Below are 23256 nucleotides of genomic sequence, written 5' to 3'. Positions count from 1 at the left end.
CCCGCTGAAATTAGTCCAGGACGGAAAACAAACACTATGAATGATGTCTATACTTACTTCTATTCATTTGTCGAGTCCTTTAATCTAAAGGAGTACACAGATTAGGGAGAGTATACCTTAAGCAAAGGTAGATTAAGAAACAAGCTTATTATATAATTTACATGCATATTATTTATATGCAGTTACACACACAGATAGCTCTTTTACAGGTGGAGACACACCTTCTCTCAAGCAGGATGTAGCACTTGGGGATGGGAACCACAGGTTGAGGCGATGTCCAATCACAGCGGATCTTACTCTCAAGAGACTTCCTGTAGCATGACAGACTGGGGCTCACTGGTGGAGCTGGGCGAAGGAGAAAAGGGAAGGGATGGAGGGAGAGCAATGTCAGGTAGGGTGGGTAGGTAGGTAGGTAGGTACAGTATGTATGTACTGTATGTATATGCATGTTTATATGTACAATGTTTGTATTACTATGTAATTACTATACATTGACATATCTATGTGGTTAGTTACCAAAACTATTTTGATTAGGACAAATAGAAGAAAAGTGATTAAAGTGTGTTTGCTCACTTCCTAACGTGATTTTCACAGTGCTCATCAGCGCCCCCTCTCTGTAGCAGCTGTAGTTTCCTGCATCCCTCAGTCCAAGGTGGGGCAGTCTGAGAACAATCATCTCGACGCTTCCCTGCACTACCACACCGTCCAGTGTCCAGTAAGTCGGCCTCTTTCTCTTGGGTCGTGCTGCTGCTCCCTCCTCATTGACATCATCCTGGTGAAGAGGCGGGGAGACAGCTCTTGCTATATCGGCCATTTTGGTCATTTGTGGCCATTCTGTTGTGCTGAAAGTCTCCCCCTGGTTTACCGATGTGACCGTTTCAGTTGTGACAGTTGGTCTGTACTCATTTGGTTCAGTCTCTGTAACATCTCTTCTTTCTCTTTCGTATGCCCCTTTTAGGGTTCCTCCTGTACTTTCATCATATCCCTCTGACGAGGTTCCTCCATTCATTCTTCGGAATCCTTCTGTGGCTGTTCTCCCAATCTCTCTTTGGTAAGCTCCAGGTTTGGTTTCTCTATCTTTTTCATGGGAGGCGTCACTGGAGGTCACCCCTGTCTCTTTTTGGTATTTCCCACGTGAGGTGTCACCTGTTGCTACGGTCGAGGATCTTCCTGTCTCCATCTTGTATGTTGCAGAAGAGGTCTCTGCTGTTTTTCCAAGGTATCCTTTATCGGAGGTTGTCCCTGCGTCTTGCTGGTTATCCCTAATAAAGGGTCTCTCTGTATTTCCCTGGACCTTAAGCACTCTGTCAACAATGACATCGCCATGGCAATGAAGGAGGACTTCACTGCCCGGGGTCAACACCATTACCCCTGGAGGTGGATCTGAGAAAACCAGAGTGTGAGGAGAGAACAAAAGTTAGTAACGTCCATGTCTTGACTTAAAGAATATGTGCATGAGTAGAGGCGTTTGGGGGTGGGATGCATATCTACAAGTGAGTGTAGTTTATATACTCGTGTGTGTGTGTGTGTGTGTGTGTGGTGTGTGTGTGTGTATAGCCTATTAATGTGTATGTGTGTGTATGATTGTGATTGTGTGATTGTGTGTGTGTGCATATGTGCTTGTGGTGTAAAAGATGTGTGTAGGTGTGTGACATTCTCAGATAAACAAGACAGAGTTACATAGCGTACCCACAGTGTTCCTCTCACTTCCTCTTTTTTTCACCCTTATCCACCCTTCTTTTTCTTTCTCTCCTCAGACCTCTCTCTGTTCCTCTCTCAGTGCTCTCAAGGGGAAATAAATAAATGTAATAGCACTCATGCTAAACAGTACGTCTATATTATGGCTATATTTACACCTGCTTGGGTCCAAGGCCACTAATACTCATGCGCACTAACTCACACACACACACACAAGCACGCACGCATGCACGCACACACAAGCACCACCACAAACGGAATAAAATAGAAACATATATACGGAGAGAAATATAGAAAATATAGAAAATGGTTGGTGCTGTGATGTACCGGACACTGAATAAATAAGTGCGCAAATGAGTGCAAGTGGCCTTGTGTGAATCAAAACCTGTTTCATACTTGATACAACCAACCACTTTTGAATGGCTGCTAAGCACCAGAGATTAAAATAAGTAATATTTTAACCTATAGGTAATACTTTCAAAATATGTACTATTTTCAAAGATATAAAAGTTTGACAATGAATTAACAATGAAGAAACTAACTACATGAGTAACTTGAAAAAGGACCTCCTAAAAAATGAGAAGTTTAAGGGGACAGAAATTATTAAAAAATTGTTCCTACTTTGGTTAAGCTTTGTCAATATGAATATATGAATAAAAAAATAAATAAAAAAACATTTTGGATGAAAATAAAAATCTTATAATAACATAAATCTACTGCATCCATCAAGAAAGACACTGCTTATTGTACTGGCAAAACAAGGAGAAGGGAACTTTCACAGCAGATTGTGCATCTCAGCAAAATGAATTCTCCCTAATTCTTAGAATTTCCCGTTATTTTCACCCAAATATGCTAATGAAAACTTAGCAGAAGTCACACAGACACTTCTGCAATTACTGATGTGATTGCTTGTGTCAGTAGCCTCACCACTGGGTACAAATGTGGCTCAATTTTTGGGCTTGACAACAAATGTTTTTGCTATTTATTTGTCATATTGAGGACCCTGTTACTTCTAGCCCTGCAATAACAATATATATCCTAACCACGGGTTTCAGCTTGTAAAACCATATATACTCTACCCGTGAGTTTCAGCTTGTCGAAGCATATATACCCTAACCGTGGGTTTCAGCTTGTTGAACCATATAAACCCTACCCGTGGGTTTCAGCTTGTAGACTGAACACTTCTGTGTGAATTACTGACCTCTCTGTGGGCACAGATCATCTCGGTGTCCTTCCACCACCAGCAGGAGAGCCAGAGCCAGAGTCCAGCCAGGGTCCATCTTCTCTGCCAAAATTGGTCAATCTATACTGAAAACAAGCTCACGAAAAAGTCCATCAGAAAAAAAACAATGAAACCTCCCCGTTAGTACTGCCTCAACAGTGGAAAAAAAATTAAGCAAACTTTTGAAAAGTAAAAAAAAAAAGAATTCCCCTGAGTGAAAACTATGAAAAAGCACTGTAGTCCACGACACTATGAAATGCTGCAAACCAAGCCGAACACTATTCATGACATCTGAACTGAGCTAGTGACCACTATGAATGCTTCTGCCCTCTCTGTTAAATGTTCTTGCTGTGTAGCCGACTGTTGCGTCAAACTCGCCTGTTGGCTAAAACTATCAGGCACTCTCCTTCCTTCCTCCTGAAGTTACGCCACGACATTTCTGTTACTGCAACAAAACCTGCGTTGCGCAACGTCTGCCCATCTTTCTGGTGGCAGCATAAGGTGAAAACTGTGGTAAGAATATATGAGGGGCCATTGCCAATAGACATGCTCTGCTGGGAAGTGCACAGGCCCTGTAAAGTTTTTGGGAGAAATTCAATTGATTTGTGCGTTGATATCAGTGGCGGCTCCTGAAACATTTCTCAGGGGGTGCAATTGTTTTGATAATGATTAAGGCGACCCATTCAGTAGGTACATTAAGTTAGCCGATTTACTCATACAGCAATACCTTTTTGTCCACTATTGGCAGCAACCAACAGTAATATTTCACATCTTTCTACATAGCTAGTGTAGAAAGTTACAGGTGGAACACTATGGAAGAAATTTACATTCAGGAGCCTTCATAAGAAAACATGATATGGCTCCACATTAAATGATCATTTGAATCCATTGAATCCATCCATTTGAAGCAGGACTTTTGCCTTGACTGCCTGGCTGTTACCTGATTGGACAATGACATTAAAAGGCATATCAGACGGTCTAGTGGTATAATCCGACAGAAAAAAAATATGACATTTACATTTAGTCGTTTATCAGACACTTTAATCCAAAGCAATTTACAAGGAAATTGCATTTATACATCAGGATTTTTTTTTTCCTTTTCCCATAGGCAGTGCGTCCAATCGCCCTTATGGACGAGCTGCCCCTGGTTGATATAGAGATTAACTTTCCACAAACATGATTTATTGTGTTCATTTGAAATGGCATATGTGTTGCAGTTATGCTTCTGCTAATGCTATGACGAGCAAGATTTTATCATCTAAATAAATCTCTGCGTGACCGCAACATTTTCATCTTAAAGGAGAAGTGAATTATGTTGGTTACATGAACTTTTTCACATTTGTCTCTTCAAGTTTACTATAGTAGAGTCGGTTCTACATTTTTCTCCCTGGTATTAACATTTAACTCCAAATAAAAACTAAAAGCACTTTTTGAACTATGGCTCATGAAATGTATATAATATAATATATATACAAACTACCCTCACAGTGAAATTCCAGCATAATCTCTGGTTCATTTATGAGGTTGAGGAATGAACATCTCATTGCCTTATGATAGAGAGGGCTAGTTTTATTATTATTATTATTTATATTAGACTAGCTTTCTTTTCACTTTGAGTAAATATGGTCTCTTTCGGTTCACATTATACTCATGTTGTTCCTTAGTTACTCATATTGCTGAATAAACAAATTAATTATATAATAATATATGGATTAACTTATAAAAGCAACAATACTTCTGGTTTATTCAATACATCTGTCAACTACAAAGGGGGAAATGCTATTGTTGTCATTATTTGTGTGATGTCAGCTCAGTAGCCTATTTTAGAAAGGAATTAATGGGCTAGCTACAAAATCCCCCAAAATTGAATAATTAAATGTTCTCCATCTCAATAAACAAAACCAAGACGAGTGAAACCCAACGTTGGCCATGACAAGACTGCAGGGAATTTCCCCTCGTATCTCCCTGTCTCCCATGGGGCCGTGCTGCCTCGACCGAGAGGGACTGCAGAGGTCTGTTTATCTCCACCCGGCTGACCTCAAGCAGATGGGTTCCCCCTTATGTGCCGTGGTTCTGCTTAAGGTTCCTTCCTGATTTACACAGAGTTTTTTCTTGCCCCTGTTGCCGTTGTGCTTGCACTTAGGGGGTCCAGGCTCTGGGCTCTGTAAAGCGCATTGAGACAATTGTATTGTTATGGAGCTACATAAATAAAATTGAATTGAATTAAATTAAATTGTTGTGTCTTGTTGACTCAAACCTCACTAACAGAAAAAAAAACATATCAAATATATTCAGAAAGGATTAAAACCTCCACATTTTGCTTTGCTGCAGGAATGGCATGAAGAGACCATAAGAAGTAAGAAAACAAGAAAAAAATGAGTGAGTGAGGCAAGACAAAAAAAAAAAGATTGTTTTGCCTGTTGAGTTTGAGACGTGAAGCCCTTGCCTAACTCCATTCTTATGAAAGAGCTCAGGGGAGCATTTGTTTCACACGAGAACACACGAAAACAGGTTACTCTGAGAGGCATACGAGTGGTGCCAACTGTTGCAACGCATAACCGTAAACACACACGTGCACGCACTACCTCCGACACTTCTGCAAATGTCTCATAGGGACTTTCCACACATCTAACCTATAACCTCTCTGTTGAAACAAACAAACACAGCACAACAACAACAACAGCGACGATGACAACAACATTGTTTTTGTACCAGATGAACTTTAGGGGCAGAACATTGCAAGTATGTCCTGTATCTTCTGTTTGGTCTTTTGTACATATTCAGAAAGAGCATTTTTAAGGTCCTTGTGCTAAATAAAAAAGTATCTCACCAAGTAACATATGACTGTGACGACATATAAATATACACTATATGGACAAAGGTATTCAGACGCCCGACCATTTCACCAACAGACCTTTAATGACATTGAAGTCAAATACAGTACATATACTTTTATCTGGAGTTAGTCCCCCTTTTGCAGCTATAAAAGCTTTCACTCTTCTTAAAAGGCTTTCTACAAGATTGTGGAGTGTTTGTTTGGGAATTGGTGCCCTTTCAATCCGTAGAGCATTTATCCTTTAGTGCCTGACCAGTGGTGTAGTGGTCCCTGGAGAAGTGGGTATACTCTTTTTTTTTTTTTATAAACAGCCCATACAGCACAGGATAAACGCCCTGTTTTGAGAAGTGAGTATACACAATGCTGACTGAAAAATAAGTGGGTATACGCCGTATACCCTGGACTACACCACTGTGCCTGACCTCATAAATTATCTATTGAATGGTTGGGCACAAATTCCCACAGAAGCACTCCACTGTCTGTGCAGGCCTACAGTGCCTGACAGAGCATCTGAACTCAACAGGGATATTTTTGTTTAAATATGGGACATTCCACACCAAATCCCCTTCATGTCATGTCATGGTTACTGGTATTGAAACAAATATTTACAGTTATTCTCAGTTGTTAACACACAAAAAGTGAAAATTCGGCACAATTTGCACAACTTTCACTTCACTTCTTAAGCACTTCTTCTTAAGCACTTCTTGTTTAATGCTTGACTATGTAGGCCTACACTCAGACATTTTACAAAAGGAGAAATGGCTCATTCTCCAGAGTCATTGACATTCATATGGCGTGTGTTCCATTTCTATGATTGTGTTTAAAATGTTTCACTTCAGTGTGCTGTTAATGCTTGGTAGTGTGCAGCAAACGCTTAGTTGTGTGTACTCAATGAATGGTATGTGTGTGTCATTTGAAAATATGGCTGTGTGTACCAAATCAAAACACGATTTCCATTTTGTGAACAGTTAAGAGATTTGATGGCAAAGAGTCATCTTGCAAAGGGAATGTCAGGTTTAGTGTGTGAGGTTTTCAGTTTTGTTTGTGCAGTTTAAAAAAAGCCGTTATTGTTTTGAGAAACGTGTGTTAACAATTGTGAAAAACAGTAATCCCCTTTGAGAAAATAGTGTAAAACTTCCCTGAAAATGTTTTATTTTTTCACTTTGAGGGCATACTTATTGAAGGACAGTATAACTCATAGGATTGACGGACCTACGTATGTACCACATATTAAAATCAGGGAAAGAAATAATACCAAAGATATTTATTTGTAGACATTATTGTTTGCATCCTGATTCATGAAATACACCTGATTTATTTAATACCCATATGAATTCAGATCACATTGAAATTCAGTGGACCTTTTCTGGAGAATGGTATGCACATCCAGGATACATTTCAGGTAAATCCATTATGATGGCATTGGTGAAGTAAAACATATGTGGATTATTACCAGCAGAAATGACTGGTTTTGGCTTGAGCATTGACTTCCAACATTTTGAAACAAAAACTATTTGGTAGACAGTGCACTGCAATTCTCCAGCCCATTTTGCTGCACTAAACGAATTTAACTGACTTTTTTTCCATAAAAATCCATGGCATGAACTTGAGACGATTTAGTTTTAAATGACCCATATAAAAGTTTGTGGAAATCTTCCAGGAAAAAGGCCTTCAAACTAAACCAAAGAGCACTACTAAACCACAACCGAGGGTGTAGACCCCGTTGTCAGGGTGTCAGCAGACAACGATGAGTTCCTTATTTCGAGGAGAGTGTCTGGTGTCTGAAATGTGTTTGACAGAATACTACAGGGGTCACACTGATCTTTTCCTACACCTACTGCCGCAACCAAAGAACAAACTTAAAAAATACAACATGGTTCACATCTATGCTCCAAAAACATTTTACTTTTCTTAGATATACAACGTTTCTGTACGCACCAGTAGAAATGTGGAAATGAATGTATGTGGTTTACATACACATTACACACAGGCCGGAGGTATTACATAACAATAGAGAAGAATCTCAAGCGGACCGGAAAAAATATTACTGGTTTAGTGACTCACAGATACACACACACACACACACACACACACACAAACACACACAGATACACACACACACACACACACACACACACACACACACACACACACACACACACACACACTTCAACCACTTTATACCAGCTGCACATTACAGCTCACCTCAACACTGATTGAACATGGCTGATCTTCTCCTCCATTTGCTTCTGAAGGGCAACAAAACACGTTCTAGAAGCTTCTCACAGCAGGACAAGTACTCTCGCATCAGTCATCTCTCCCCTCCACACACCCTGACTGGACTGATTAGGGGCACAGGCAGGCAGATGTGAGTCATAAGCAGTCAATGACTGACTGATTTCAGTCGGCCTCCAGACGGCCTCGAACAACAAGGGCTTGTCTCGGGCGTGACTCAGGCCTGGTAAGGCTGACCCCACTTAGGGTTGGTGGGGAGGGGGGCCAGTGGCACAGCCTTCCTCAGCTCGCGGAGCTTGTCGTGGCGTTGGCGCTCGGTGGCCTTGGCATCCTGCTCCTCCAGCGACTGGCGGATGAGCTGCTGGAGGTGGGCGACGCCCAGGCCGGAGGAGGCGGAGACGGGAACCGTGTGGCTGAAGGTCGGGAAATGACTGGGAACCATGTCCTCGGGGATAAGGTGACGGAAGTCTGAGAGAGGGGGGGGGAGAGAAAAAAAGAGAAGAGAGGAGAAAAGGATGAAAGCAGACGGTGGGAATTAGAGTGGATCGAATTAATTGAAAAAAGGAAAAATTAAAACTTCTGAACCTTTAAATAGCTTAAAACATCATAATGCAAAAAATATAAAATTCATCTGGGGACTGTACTGTATACTGTAACATTCATAAACTAAATTTCATCAAATGGTTTACAATATAATAGTAAAGGTCATGTTGGTCACCACGGCCCAGTGACACGCATGAGCAGAGTTTTTACCCTCTTGGTTGTCCAGTTGATGCATGAGTTCATCGAGTTTCTCTTCAGCCTCAGGCAGGTCCATCTTATTGACCACCAGAATGGCCGGCTTGCTGAGCAGCTCCTCTTTATACAGCTCCAGCTCCTGAACACATACACAGCAAAACACACACACTGCTGAACTACCCTCTGAACCTTCAAGAAGCTCTTGAAGACCCAACTCTTCACAAAGCACCTCTCTTCCTAACTGGCACCTTGGCTTAACTTGCACTTAAGCAGTGACAGTCCCGCACTTCTTTTTCTTTCAATGTCGTTTGGCAGTATTTATTGTTACACCAGGTTTAATTGCTCTTAGCTTGACTGTTCTCTCCCTTGTACGTCGCTTTGGACAAAAGCTTCTGCTAAATGACTAACTGTAAATGTACTGCTCTAATATACAGCCGCGGAAAAAATTAAGAGACCACTTCAAAATTATCAGTTTCTCTGGTTTTACTATTTATTGGTATGTGTTAAAGTAAAATGTACATTTTTGCTTTATTCTATAACCTACTGGCAACATTCCTACCAAATTTCAAATAAAAATATTGTCATTTAGATCATTTATTTGCAGAAAAATGACAATTGGTCAAAATAGCAAAAAAGATGCGGTGTCTTCAGATCTCGAATAACGCAAAGAAAACAAGCTCATATTCATTTTTAAACTACACAATACTAATGCTTTAACTTAGGAAGAGTTCAGAAATCAATATTTGGTGGAATAACCTTGATTTAAAATCACAACTTTCATGTGTCTTGGCATGCTCTCCACCAGTCTTTCACATTGCCGTTGGGTGACTTTATGCTACTCCTGGCGCAAGAATTCAAGCAGCTCGGCTTCTTTTCATGGCTTGTGACCATCCATCTTCCTCTTGATCACATTTCAGAGGTTTTTTATGGGATTCAGGTCTCGAAATTGGGCTGGCCATGACAGGGCCCTGATCTGGTGGTACTCCATCCACACCTTTACTGGCCTGGCTGTGTGGCATGGAGCATTGCCCTGCTGGAAAAAACACTTCTCAGAGTTGGGGAACATTGTCAGAGCAAAAGGAAGCAAGTTTTTCTTCTGGGACAACGTTGTACTTTGCCTGGCTGAGGTTTGTAAAAGACCATAAGGATTGAACCAAAGCGGACTGGAGGGTCTCCTAGTTCGTCTTCTCTGATGAGTCCAATTTTCAGCTTTGCCCAACACATGGTCATCTGATGGTTAGAGGGAGACCTGGAGAGGCCTACAAGTCACAGAGACTTGCACCTACTGTGAAATTGGACTCATCAGAGAAGACGAACTAGGAGACCCTCCAGTCCGCTTTGGTATTTGCTATGGTCTTTTACAAACCTCAGCCAGGCAAAGTACAACGTTGTCCCGGAAGAAAAACTTGCTTCCTTTTGCTCTGACAATGTTCCCCAACTCTGAGAAGTGTTTTTTCCAGCAGGGCAATGCTCCATGCCACACAGCCAGGCCAGTAAAGGTGTGGATGGAGTATCACCAGATCAGGACCCTGTCATGGCCAGCCCAATTTCGAGACCTGAATCCCATAAAAAAAACTCTGAAATGTGATCAAGAGGAAGATGGATGGTCACAAGCCATGAAAAGAAGCCAAGCTGCTTGAATTCTTGCGCCAGGAGTAGCATAAAGTCACCCAACGGCAATGTGAAAGACTGGTGGAGAGCATGCCAAGACACATGAAAGTTGTGATTTTAAATCAAGGTTATTCCACCAAATATTGATTTCTGAACTCTTCCTAAGTTAAAGCATTAGTATTGTGTAGTTTAAAAATGAATATGAGCTTGTTTTCTTTGCATTATTCGAGATCTGAAGACACGGCATCTTTTTTGCTATTTTGACCAATTGTCATTTTTCTGCAAATAAATGATCTAAATGACAATATTTTTATTTGAAATTTGGTAGGAATGTTGCCAGTAGGTTATTGAATAAAACTAAAATGTACATTTTACTTTAACACATACCAATAAATAGTAAAACCAGAGAAACTGATAATTTTGAAGTGGTCTCTAAATTTTTTCCGCGGCTATATATTACACCACCAATACTACTTGGAGTTATAGCGCACTTCATACTTTACCATACTTTTACAGTCCTAGGTCTTGTGATCATAGCACACTTATAGTAGTTTACTATACTACTTCTTGTGTTTACAGCACACTTAGAGTTTACTATACTTAGTTGCCTCTATTCAAAGGACACCTGATGTACATAAGCATAAAGCAACCAGGTCAGAATATAGTTCAGTGCAAGTAAACACGTGTTTCATTAGAAAGGACAATGTTCCACCCATCATCAGGATTATCAAGTGGACTGCACATGACCTGATGCTAAGTTGTGAGGCTAAGCTGAGTGCTTAATTGTCACATGCATCGGAACCACAGTTAAAGTGTGATCTGGAAGATTCTATAAGTCTAAGGCACCACAGGTAGAGTGTGGCAGTGTGGAGTGGGTTCTGGAAGTGTGGAGTGTGTTCTGGAAGCGTGGAGTGTGTTCTGGAGCGTGGAGTGTGTTCTGGAAGCTTGGAGTGTGTTCTGGAAGCGTGGAGTGTGTTCTGGAAGTTTCCTGCTGCTTGTGCCGCTCACCTTCACCAGGAGCTGCACTGCCTGGAAGGCCGAACGGAAGGGGGTTTTACTGGCCAGCTGGAAACCACACACGTCCACCTACGAAGGCAAAGGACATAGGGAGGGAGAGAGACAGTGAGAGAGAGGGGGGGGAGCGAGAGAGACAGAGGGAGGGAGAGAGACAGAGAAAGGTGAGGAGACAGGCAAAGAGACTGAATACTGCCATAAGACTGGCATGACAGAGACAGGTGAAGAGACAGGTGAGGAGACTGATGAGGAGACAGGTGACTGCACTCCTTGGACTCACCACCAACAGCAGCTGCTTGGTTCTCTCCACGTGTTTGAGGAACTTGTGGCCCATGCCCCTATTCATGTGAGCCCCCTCAATCAACCCAGGGAGGTCCGCCACCGACACCTGTCCATCAAACACACACACACAAAAGAAAATGAAATCAATGCTCAGCTGTTGGACAAGAACAGACAAATACGATCGCTGATACAGATACGAACACCTGACACAAATAGCCGTCACACACCCACACCTCACAACCTATAATTGAATCCATCTACAATCTATAAGTAACAAGACATCAAGACCTGACTTCCACCAAAGGAAATTGGCCTTTTAAAATCCACCTTATCTGAACTCCGTGAGCAAAAGAATAGTATGAGGTAAGTTGTTGTGTTCACCAACAAGCCTACATATATCATTTATAGCAGATCATATCTGAATGGGTACACCAACATAAATAAACAAAACAATATGGTATATTTTACCACACATCATCTCACGACATACCACACCATGACCCACTAAAACGCATGTGGTGAGCTTCTTGATCATACTGCATTACACGGCATGTAGAACACAGCATGGAGAACATATAATTGCTGTTACCACTGAATAGGAAACTGAATATTCAAAGAAGCTGAAGGTGCGAAACCAACAAAAGCAGCCTGATGAATTCACGCCTTGTTGACCGCTGTTGCCATAGCCACCCATTATAAGTCCTTCTATAAACAGGTCCCTCTTTGTCCAAATGGAGTGCTTAACAGGTTTATGTATTACTTTTTCCTTTTCTTTTATTGTTTACACAAACACATCACCCAACTTAAAAGTTTATGCATATTAAACACGGGCAGAACGAGACAGGAATGACACAGAGACAGGAAAGAGACGGCGAGAAAGACTTGACAAGACAGGACAACGAGAAACGAGAGAGGGTTCAAGCTCACCTGTTTATGGTCGTCGTACATCACCTTGCCGATCTCTGGTTTTAATGTTGTAACTGAAATAAATGACACTGAGATTTAAAGAGCGCGTCTCCATCGACAGTGTTTTGCACACCACTGCTCACTTAAACGATTTAATGAACACATCCGCACCATGTCAAAATAACCACTAAGACCCCAAACATAAATATTCAGCTTTAGATTAGATCATTTAGCAGGAGAAATAAAGGTTGAGTATTTTAAAGTTGTGTGTGTGAGTGCATTTGCGTGTGCGTGTGCGTGTGTATGTGCGTGTGCGTGTGCCATGTTCTACTCACAGGGATAGCTGGCGATTTCTGGCGTTGCGTGTGAAATGGCTGACAGCAGAGTAGACTTCCCCGCATTAGGGAACCTGTGAACATCAGCTTTAATTTAACATAGTTCTTACACTCGCATATACAATGAATGTAATGCATTCGTTTAAAAAAAAAAGATTGTGTCTGCGTCTGTGCGTCTGTTTCTGTGTGAATCTCACAATCTTACATAATCTTGAAGACATGGATGCCACAGCCTTGTTGTACTATTAATTCAAGATCATATACTTCTGAAGGTGCTACCATAGGGGCCTTACTCACCCAACCAGCCCCATGTCGGCGATGAGTTTGAGGTCCAGCCTGACGTGGCGCACCTGGCCCTTGCTGGGGTGGAAGTTGGAGTGGAAGGAGCCGCCTTGGCCTCCTCTGGCTACACGCACCTTATCCCCCACCGCATTAAGTACACCTGGGGGCAGGCCGAGTCACAGAGAGACAAGGATCATCATTGAGGAGGGAGAGAAGCATTTCATTACATACATCCCCACCCAATCAAATAACAACCCTCCCTTCTATGGTCCTGAAGCAAAGTGTTGATTGGCTGGAATTGTTTATGGCCCGGTCCGAGGCACTGTGTTTGTTTTCCCACTTACAGAGCCGAGACTGTGTACGAACCTAGGACTTTGCCGTCGTCATTGGTGACTGTGATTCCTGGAGGCGCGAGGATCTCACGGTCCGATCCTTTCTTTCCTTTCAGTGCCCGCACACTTCAGGGGAGACAAACATCAACAAACAGAATCAGAAGAACAGACCACAGCAGATGTACACGCCAGCAACAGAGCAAAGGTTTCCTCACAGGTGATCACATTCCTCAGAAACATGTCCAAGGTCCAGCCACACAATGGGAAACCTTTTCTTCTAACCAAACGTCTGCAAGTTGCAGTTACCCTCAATTGTAAAACTGCCATCAAATCTTGTCTGAGAAGGACGTACGTCTTGGTCTACAAGAGCACTACAGAGAGATTATGGTGACCTCAAGTGAAAGTGATTTTCAGACGTCAATCTAGAGGCAAAACATCATATAGACCAACGTCATAGACCAATAACTAAGACAACAAAAAGGCAAACATAAATGGCAGTCTAAGGAAGCCAAATTAAGGTGACCTTGAGACAGTGTTGACATGGACAACTGGCATATGGCACTGATGAGCAAGCATCATCAGTTCCCTCCCCCCAGTCTGTCTGACGGCATACATCAAATCAACTCCAGCCCACCACCTGAAGAGCATCATCACAAACTACTGCTGATACTTTAGCTTTTCTGACTGTGCTGACTCAAAGCTAAACTGTCCTTTAGTTTGTTTCACAAAAGCTCTATGGCAGTTACATATGATATCAATACAAAATTCTGATCTGATTTACCAACACAAAACGAGGAATTGTGCTGCAGTGTAAATATCAAACATATATGGGGAGTTTCCAAGCTATTCCGGATTGATTAGGCTTAATACGGCTTTCAAGTCACTACAAATGAAAATAAACCAAGACAAAAATAAGCCCAAAGCATTAGCACTGATATAAAAATCGCTGCTCTCTTTCAAGGCAGGAGTGAGTTGTACAATTGTTCTTGACACAGACTACGGGCACTGTTAAGAAACTAACTGACTCATTCTGTAGGGATCACAGTTGACAACGGAATACAGTAGAAATGTAAGCGACACCTGTATGGGACTCACACGCTGTTGTCTCCCACTTCAGCCACAAAGCGCTTCTCGGGGTACCGGTCCTTGATTCTCTTGAGGGAGAGGTCTTTAGAGGCGACCACCCACACATCTCCCCCTTCTCCGCCCTGGCCCCCCAGACGAGGCAACCCCATTCCCCCGGAACCTCCTTTCACAAACACCCGCAGGTGATCAACAAAGTTACCATACTGCCAGGTGAAAAACAATAAAAACAGAGAAATAATGTTAAAATTGTTATTATGTTTTGTAGTGCATGTAAATAATAACTCATGAGGTCTATAATCATTATAGCATGAGGTCACACAATTCAGCACGGGCGAACCAAGCTGCACACAGTACAGTTTGCTCTGGACAAAGCCGATGGGAATTAGTGAGAGAGCTATCACATTGTTAATGGGAATAACATGCCATTTACCATTTGCAAGGAATTCTCACTGTACCACCCAGTTACGAAAGTCGATCAGAAACATTATAGGAGGGTTTCTGAGAGGCTAGCTACGAAACGACTTTGACAGAAGCCAGTGAGTTTAGCTAATGTTAGCCGCTAGCTGCATTTGTAAGGCGTCACGGATACAAACTGTGCATTTGACTAATAAATAAGATAATATCAAAAGAGCTGACAGGAAAGAAAGGCACATACACAGACCACGTCATTTGAAACCACTTAATCAGTAAGCTAGTTATGATAGGTAGCTTTGCCAGGTAGTTTAACCTAAGTTAGCTATCAAGGTGGGTTATGTTGACAAGCATGAAGTAACTCTACAAACCTTCCGGCAACAACATCTGCTTAACCAAACCATCGTGCAGAACAGTTGGGTGATTTCACAAGAATATGACTGCTGTTGCTTTGATCGTTTTACATGCTCGCCCTTTACACGCTAAAATGTGCTGTCTGCCATGTGTATCTACTGTGCAAGTACAAACAGGAAGCGCGCCTCAGACTCGTAACGTGATTGGATGTTGTCAATGCCAATCAAAACCAAACTCAGGGTACAGTTCTAGTACGCACGGGTCATCAGAGTACTAAACTCATCTTCTAGGATGCTGTCCATGGTACCAGGGCAGACACTTGTGTCTCGTTTTTAGTCAAACTGTTTCAAAGTTACACGTCAATCAAATTTGAAGGTGTGGCCCAAAATTACTCTGTGAATAATATCTTCAGATGTAAAGGTCCAAGCTTTTTGTCCATTGAGGGCGTAACAACATACACATTCATTATCTCAAGAAGTGCTTCATCTAAAAATGTACAGTAGGCTATGCGTAGTCCTTTGGCAGTGGCTAAAATAACAACCTGTATTTGTATTTTAAAGAATGATGGTACTGAATATTCCTAACACTGTTATTTGTAGCTGTTTATGTTCACATTTACCTCCCCTCCTATTACATTGCTATTTGGACTTATTGAAGACTCAATGAAGTGAAGAAATCTCAGATTGCCTCCTGTCCTATATGCTCTGGCAAACATATCTCCCACCATTGAGCACATGCAGCCCTTTCCAAAACCTCCCCTACTTTACCTGTACTTAACCAACTGACCAGTGATGTATGGAGGGTCAGATACACGAGAGGCACTTTATCTACTAACCCAACTGACCAGTGATGTATGGAGGGTCAGATACACGAGAGGCACTTTATCTACTAACCCAACTGACCAGTGATGTATGGAGGGTCAGAGGTACACGAGAGGCACTTTACCTGTACTAAACCAACTGACCAGTGATGTATGGAGGGTCAGAGGAACATGAGAGGCATCTTCTAATAATATCCACTGGCAAATAGACAAGTGAATTCTAAATCAAGTTTGAGGAATTCAAAGGTGTTTTAAAAAAAATCAGTGTGTTGTCAAAATGTGCTTTTGACTCACCTTTGAAGTTCGCCAAACAACAGTATTGTTCACTGCTGGTTCTTATCAACTCTGTGAAAAGCTGTTGCATTTTCATCATATTATATTATATTATATTATATTATATTATATTATATTATATTATATTATATTATATTATATTATATTATATTATATTATATTATATTATATTATATTATTATATTAACTCGGGAGAGGAGACTCCTACTCTGAGTGCCCATAGAAAAGGAACATTTGCCATTTCATTTGCACAGTCAGACCTACAGTATATCTTTCCTTTAAGGTTACCTATATTTTTATTATATATCTTTAATCTGTATGGTAGTTGTGCGTTGCCTGTATACTGTATGTACTGTAAATACTGTGTTTTCTTTATTTACCACATTGTGTGTTTTGTGTAAGTTATGTGAATTGCTTCTGCAACACTGCAATTTCCCTTTGGAGATAATTCAAGTGATATCAATCTATCTATTTATCCACCCATCTATCTATCTAACCTAATTTTAATATAGCCTAGTATTGCTGGGCTACAGTGGACTGGTGGTAGCTCCTACAAGTTCCTGGGGGTGCATCTAGACGACACGCTGAACTGGTCGGCTAACGCAGGTGCAACATACAAAAAGGGACAGAGCAGATTGTTCTTCCTGAGGAAACTCAGGTCCATTGATGTATGCAAATAGAGATGCTGTGCATGTTTTACCAATCTGTTATGGCGAGCGTGCTCTTTTTTGCTGCAGTCTGCTGGGGAGGCAACACGTCTAAGAGGGACACTGGGCGGCTGGACAAACTAGTCAGAAAGGCGAGCTCAGTGGTGGGGCAGAACCTGGACTCACTGGGGACTGTGGTAGAGAGACGGATGCGAGGCAAGCTCTTGGCCATCATGGGCAATGTTAATCACCCCCTCCACCATGTCCTGGCAGGACAGTCCAGCAGCCTCCGCAGCGGGTGGCTCAACACGATACGATCAAGGACTGAGCGGCATAGGAAGTAATTTGTCCCAGCTGCCATTAAATGCTTTAATTATTATGCACTTTACATCCTTCATCATACACTGTACATAGCTGAATTGGATTGTTTGTATTGTATCATAATGTCTGTATATATTGTTTGTAATTATTGTAAATATGAGCTGCAACTGCAAGATCCCAGAATTTCCCCACGGGATTAATAAAGTATTTATCTATCTATCTATCTCTCTCTTGTGAGAGATCTTGTTAGTCTACATGCAATCGTGCATGAGGTGGCTCTCAATGACGCCAATGGCGTGGGCGCACACCTTTATAAAGTCACACTAAAAGGCTAACAAGCATTGTCTGGATTTTGGAGACGAGTGTGAGGACGTCTGCAGCTGGACAGCTGAAATTCGGTTAAAAAGTGTAAGTTTACTTTTTACATATTATTTATTTTGAGTGTGAAGTCATCGTGTATGTTTAACTAAATGTAAATCTTAATGTATTTATAACTTTGTATTATAAATTGCCGTAGAAATGTAAGATATCCTACACCACACGGATAGCTTCCCTTAGATAGAGAACATGAACTTACCTGTTATCCAAAGCTGTGACAGTCATTCCATATTGAGTGATTTGCATATTTTTTTTTGTTTTGCAGATCACTGTATTTCCTTAGTCATCTGTCTTAATTTCCAAGGTGTCCAATCAACTCTCCCTGATAATGAGATACTTCAGAGTCACATGGCAAAGCACTCTTTTACTGTGTCTGACGCTCATGGCTGCGTCTTCCACTCCGTTGCCGCGGCTCCTCATGATGTCCAGCGACGCGGGTATCCCTAGCCCCCCGGGCATCAACGGAGAAATCAACACTGAATGCTGGGAGGCGGCATCACGAGCGATCATCCACTCGCGCAAGTTGCGTGTGTCGGAAAGTATCGATAGTCTGTGGGACTTTCTGAGTCATCTGCGATCGTCTCAGCAGCCAAAGCACAAGGATCTGTTTATAGACCTAGCGCAAAACTTTTGGGGAAAGTATGTGAACTGTGTCCTAGCAAGGGCACACGGAATGGGCAAGCGCCTGTCTACATCAAAGCGAGCCATAAAAGGAGCAAACTGAAACATATATATTTTTTATTCATGACATTTTTGTTTTCCTGACAGCGCTTTATTTAAGTATTATCAAAGTAAATACGGTACAGAAATATATTTTTTGTGCTTCATGTTCAAATACTTGTTATTATTGAATCAACCAAGGGAATTTCACTACACATGTGTGTGTTTGAATTTGTATCATTATTGTCAATCATATTATCATTTATCATTATTGTCTACCTGACCTCCTTTCCATCACACCTCAGCAAACACAAAATAGCATATCGCATATCTTATAACATAAATAATAATGTATTACACCTTAAAATACCACCTGAAAGATGAATGTGACATTTCAATGTGCATGAATGACTTGACCAAGAAGAAAAGAGGAGGGCACAACACAGAAATACTTAGATGCTTCAGGACAGGATGGCATCTTGACGTTCCCAGCTCTTAAGATAAGAGGGAGAAGTGAGATGCAGGTTAATATAACAAAGACAAGTTAAAAGCTGCACATAAGTGTAGGGAGGTGCTAATCTAATGTGGAGAATATGAGAAATACGTTTTCTGCTGGAATTATGTTACATGGTTTTGTTGCAATAATTACATTATGTAATTATTAGGGTGAGTGACATTTTTAGAACTGAAACAAACAGCAACCTATGTTGGTTCAGATTATAAAGCTCTCTCTCTCTCTCTCTCTCTCTCTCTCTCTCTCTCTCTCTCTGTCATCTGATAACACAATTGTTTTAGCTCTTTCACTTAAAGCACCATGCTGGAGGTAAATAAATAAAAGAGGATTTGTAAACATGCCAAGTCTAATGGGCTTGTAGTGATTATTCCCTGCTCTGAATGTAATAAGCAAGTTTTTGAGAGGTGAGTTACTGGACCTTTTCATACCTGTTGCCTTTTTATGGTTGTGATGGTGTAGCCTACCCTGTTAGAGAGTATAGGAGATGGTGATTAAGAGGAATTTGATGTATGTTAAGCTGGTAAGTAATAATGACATTTGACAAAGGCATCTTCATAATTCAATTGTTAATAACTGTCATTTCCATTCAAGTTGAACAGAAAGAAATTGTCCTAAATTGCCAGATGGCCTGCTTCCTGCTGGAATGTCCAACCTAGATAAGCAGAGGCTTATAACCAGTTACCTCTGCTGTACTGAAGTAGGCCTACAACGTACAGATTTTCAGCACAATTTTACTCATGCTTATTTTCATTTACTAAGCTAAATGATTCACAACGTCTAAGCATTGTGATAAAAAGGGATACAAGGGGTAGGAGTAGGCTACAATTGGGAGTGGCAGTTTGGATGGAAGAGACATTCACACAAAGGGGTAATTTGTGCGCAATATATAAATATTGCCACACAAAGCCACCTCATCTAATGACCACTGGAGATTGCAGTCAGCTCTAATGAGGAGCTAAAACACATCCAAAAACAATCCATGACTGACATGAACTGGGGTGAGGTCACCTGGTGGTAGCTATGACTCACGGAAGAAGTTCAGATTAATTGCATTAAAACCCCACGGGTCTCCAGCTGCTACAAACAATAACCACAATCAGTGCCGTCACTCCAAATCAACGGCAAGTGAGGCATCTCCCCTGAAACCCAGCCAAGGAGGGCCCACCAGACAAATCAACGGTTTTGAGTGATTAGCAATATTTATTTGTCACAGAGCGTTATTAGCTCTATTCTGGTTGATAATGACACCTGTGGTGATATGGCGGTGGGGCGGTGGGGCCATTGGCCGGGTTTATGAAGCCCTGGAGGAGGGTGGAGTAGGTTAGGACATGATGCTTTAGAGTTGATTGGGAAATCAGCACGGCATTTCACCTGTGCGTCAGAGAGAGAGTGCCTTTGGTCCATTGTTTGTTTGGCTGGATATTGCTCCGGTGTGAATTGGTAGGGAAGTCCTGGTAATGAGCCATCTGTCAACAGCCGTGAGAATGGAATAAGTGCATTGCCATGAAATAGCCTAGGAATTGTGAGTTAAGGCTGTGACATAGATATAGAAATAAGCTGTTCAATTCAGCTTCTGAAGAGTGGAATATATTGAATGTATCACAAGAAAGCAGAAGTCAAGTCAATTTTGAATGAATTAGACTTTGAGACTGATAATAATTATTAGTTATTAGATAATGAAATAATTAGATAATAATTAGTAGTAATATTTGTACTAATACAAACTGTATTAGTAGAGTGTGTAGTTATTGTAAGAGTTGTAGTACTAATGTTACTAGCATTGGCATTATTGTGACTGAAGCCTTGATCATCATATCATTATTGTTGCAGAATGTTTTATTTTATAAGTTGTATACTTAATTAGTACATATATCTTCATCATCAGAACCATGTTTGGTTCTGGTTTGGCCTTTTTTGTTTATAAAGAAATTAGTAGTCTACTATTACACAATATGTCACCGAAACAATCCTGTAGGCTAAGCTCAAAATCCAACCCACTGTGTGTTTGTGTGTGTGTCTATGTTTGTGTGTGTGAGAGGGAGTGAGTGAGTGAGTGAGAAGGGAGAGACAGAGAGAGCGTGAGAGAGAGAGAGAGAGAGAGAGAGAGAGAGAGAGAGAGAGTGTGTGTGTGTGTGTGTGTGTGTGTGTGAGTGAGTGAGTGTGGTTGGCGTTCGCCATCCTATGGAGAAAAACTGTCATTACAAGTTTGGCCTAGATAGATAGATAGATGGATTCTTTATTAATCCCGAGGGAAGAAACACTATGCAACAATTTTACACTTTTTGAGCTATGGTGATAGGCACCTAGTTTTGGTACCATCCTTAAAATCATTTTGATAGCTGAATAAATATTTTTAATAGTTGGTAAACATGGATTATTTTATGAGAGTACAAATGGTGTTATTGAGGCAGATAAAGTGGGTCAGGTTCCAAACAGGTAACATGTTCGGTTGAGGGAGTCAGATAGCGGGGGTTAAATTGAATTGGCCGTGGGGTCAACCAAACAAAAGATAGATGGGTGTGACTAAATTACTTTTAAAATGGTGAACGCGGCATTCATACAGAGGGTATTAGGATATTGGGTTGTTTGGGGTTAGAGAGTAGATTGTGAGATCATCTATGGACATCTTCTGATGAACGCTTAGAGCCTTTCAATATACAAAACCGCAGATACACGTGGTTGGCCTCCTCGTCTTCTGATTGCCACATATGGAATGAGTTGAACTTTTCTCTGCAACATAGCATATGGTCATGTGAAGGACAGATAAACACCTGTGTCTTTCCCACTAGCCATCCAGGATACGTCCTATGTAGTTCTGTGTACTGGGCTGGAATACCCTGCAAAAATGGAAGAAAAGTTTTCACAGCATGACATTGCTAGCTACACTGCCAAAAGACACCAGCTAGAGTGCTGGCAAGGTTCTACAAGTGCCAACTGGGCTGTTGGTGATGATTGCAAGGTTTTTGCACCCCTTTTATATAGCTTAATAGTTTTGGAACTGAACTCCATATTGCAGCTTTAATGGTGTGAGGACCTGAAGACTGTGTGCTCATGTACAGTAATGTAATAATACCCTGCAACTCACAAGAGACTTAAAAACTGTTTATCCAGGACAATTTTTCAACACTTGCAAATTGCACAGGCCTATTACAAAAGGTTTAACACAGCATTATGTAATGTCTAGAATAAAGCTTTCCGGTTACAATGGGGACACACAGGGCAATAGACTGTTGTAAAATCTGGAGGGTGGAAAATATGCGAGAAGTTATGTAGTGTGGGATCTTGAAAATCACCACGATTTCTGAATGAAGAGTAGTGCTGGTCTCAAACAAGGCTCCATGCAGGGCCAAACAGGCATTCCGTGGTTGGCTCTGACTTGAGGTGAGAAGGCAACGTCGAGACATTATCGATTAAGTTTCCTCTCTTGTGGACCAGACTATGCTCACTGAGCAGCATCTCTGGCTACGAATCTGCACTCGCTTTTCATGCCTGTCGGTGCAGCGCGAGGTGCATGTGATGCAGGAGACTGTACATCAGCCGCGGTTCTCCAGGGCTACACTGCGTGTCCTCAGTCCGGCTGTTATTCAACCACGCGTCTCCTGCGAGGCGGCGAGTCACCAAGACTGCCCTGATCCTGTCTGTTGAAAAGTGCCGCCCGGTAGCCAGCCAGCATCCTGCAATCCGCCGGTCCGTGTCGTCATGCCTGGCCCACGGACCCTCCCACCGCTCACAACGGCTATTTATACCGCCGAAGCGCTCCGAGGCAGCCAGTGAGACAGGACTGATAGCGCATCACAGAATTCATCAGAAGTGTCTTTTCCACAGAGGTAAGCGAAACACGCCCGTCCGCACACAGACAGAAAGACACACACAATTACTTGAATGTCGTGCTATTTTATCATTCCCGATGCCACTCTCTAATTAAGAGAGGTAGTAGGCTACGACCGTGACCTAAATTATGCAAGGTTGATGATGACACGCATGCACTGGTCGAGATTGTGTTGCCAACTCAACTCGCGCTGCCATCTGTACTCTATGTTGAGGAGTGAACATAGTAGACGTCTCGTCTGTGCACGCGCGAAACATGCACCGCACGCACACATGCTAAACTCACGTGCACACACACATATGATAATTGTCATAGTGCGGTTGGCCGATTGTGGAATCGCCGGTGAGGTCATATGGTGAAGTTCATTTGGTAAGAGGTATTTTATTTCAATTATGAGCTCTAAGAGCATACATGGTTATTGATATTTTTTTTAACCACTGAGTAGTTCTGA

General features: G+C 41.7%; 1 protein-coding gene across 1 annotated transcript; it reads right to left on the bottom strand.

Annotated features, from left to right (window-relative positions):
- Positions 1-5817: 5817 nt before the first annotated feature.
- gtpbp10 (GTP-binding protein 10 (putative)) lies at positions 5818-15500 on the bottom strand. Its single transcript, XM_080858585.1, has 10 exons — positions 15360-15500; positions 14587-14780; positions 13526-13617; positions 13175-13319; positions 12878-12951; positions 12564-12616; positions 11635-11742; positions 11349-11426; positions 8745-8868; positions 5818-8459 (listed from the first exon to the last, which is right to left on the bottom strand). The coding sequence occupies exons 1-10, from the start codon at positions 15390-15392 to the stop codon at positions 8209-8211; spliced, it is 1152 nt and encodes a 383-aa protein (XP_080714711.1). The 5' UTR covers positions 15393-15500; the 3' UTR covers positions 5818-8208.
- Positions 15501-23256: the final 7756 nt, after the last annotated feature.

This window comes from Sprattus sprattus (assembly GCF_963457725.1).
Source record: "Sprattus sprattus genome assembly, chromosome: 19".
NCBI classification, from domain to species: domain Eukaryota; kingdom Metazoa; phylum Chordata; class Actinopteri; order Clupeiformes; family Clupeidae; genus Sprattus; species Sprattus sprattus.
The sequence above is the reverse complement of the archived record's forward strand: the minus strand, read 5'-3'. Positions and strand labels throughout refer to the sequence as shown.

What these genes read in the sequence shown, in the direction of transcription:
- gtpbp10 (XM_080858585.1), bottom strand. Translation starts at nt 15,392, where the DNA reads ATGGTTTGGTTAAGCAGATGTTGTTGCCGGAAG. An exon ending in GCAGATGTTGTTGCCGGAAG is followed by an intron (nt 14,781 to 15,359) that starts GTTTGTAGAGTT and finishes TTCACCTGGCAG; the next exon opens with TATGGTAACTTTGTTGATCA. An exon ending in TGTACGACGACCATAAACAG is followed by an intron (nt 11,743 to 12,563) that starts GTGAGCTTGAAC and finishes TTTGATGGACAG; the next exon opens with GTGTCGGTGGCGGACCTCCC.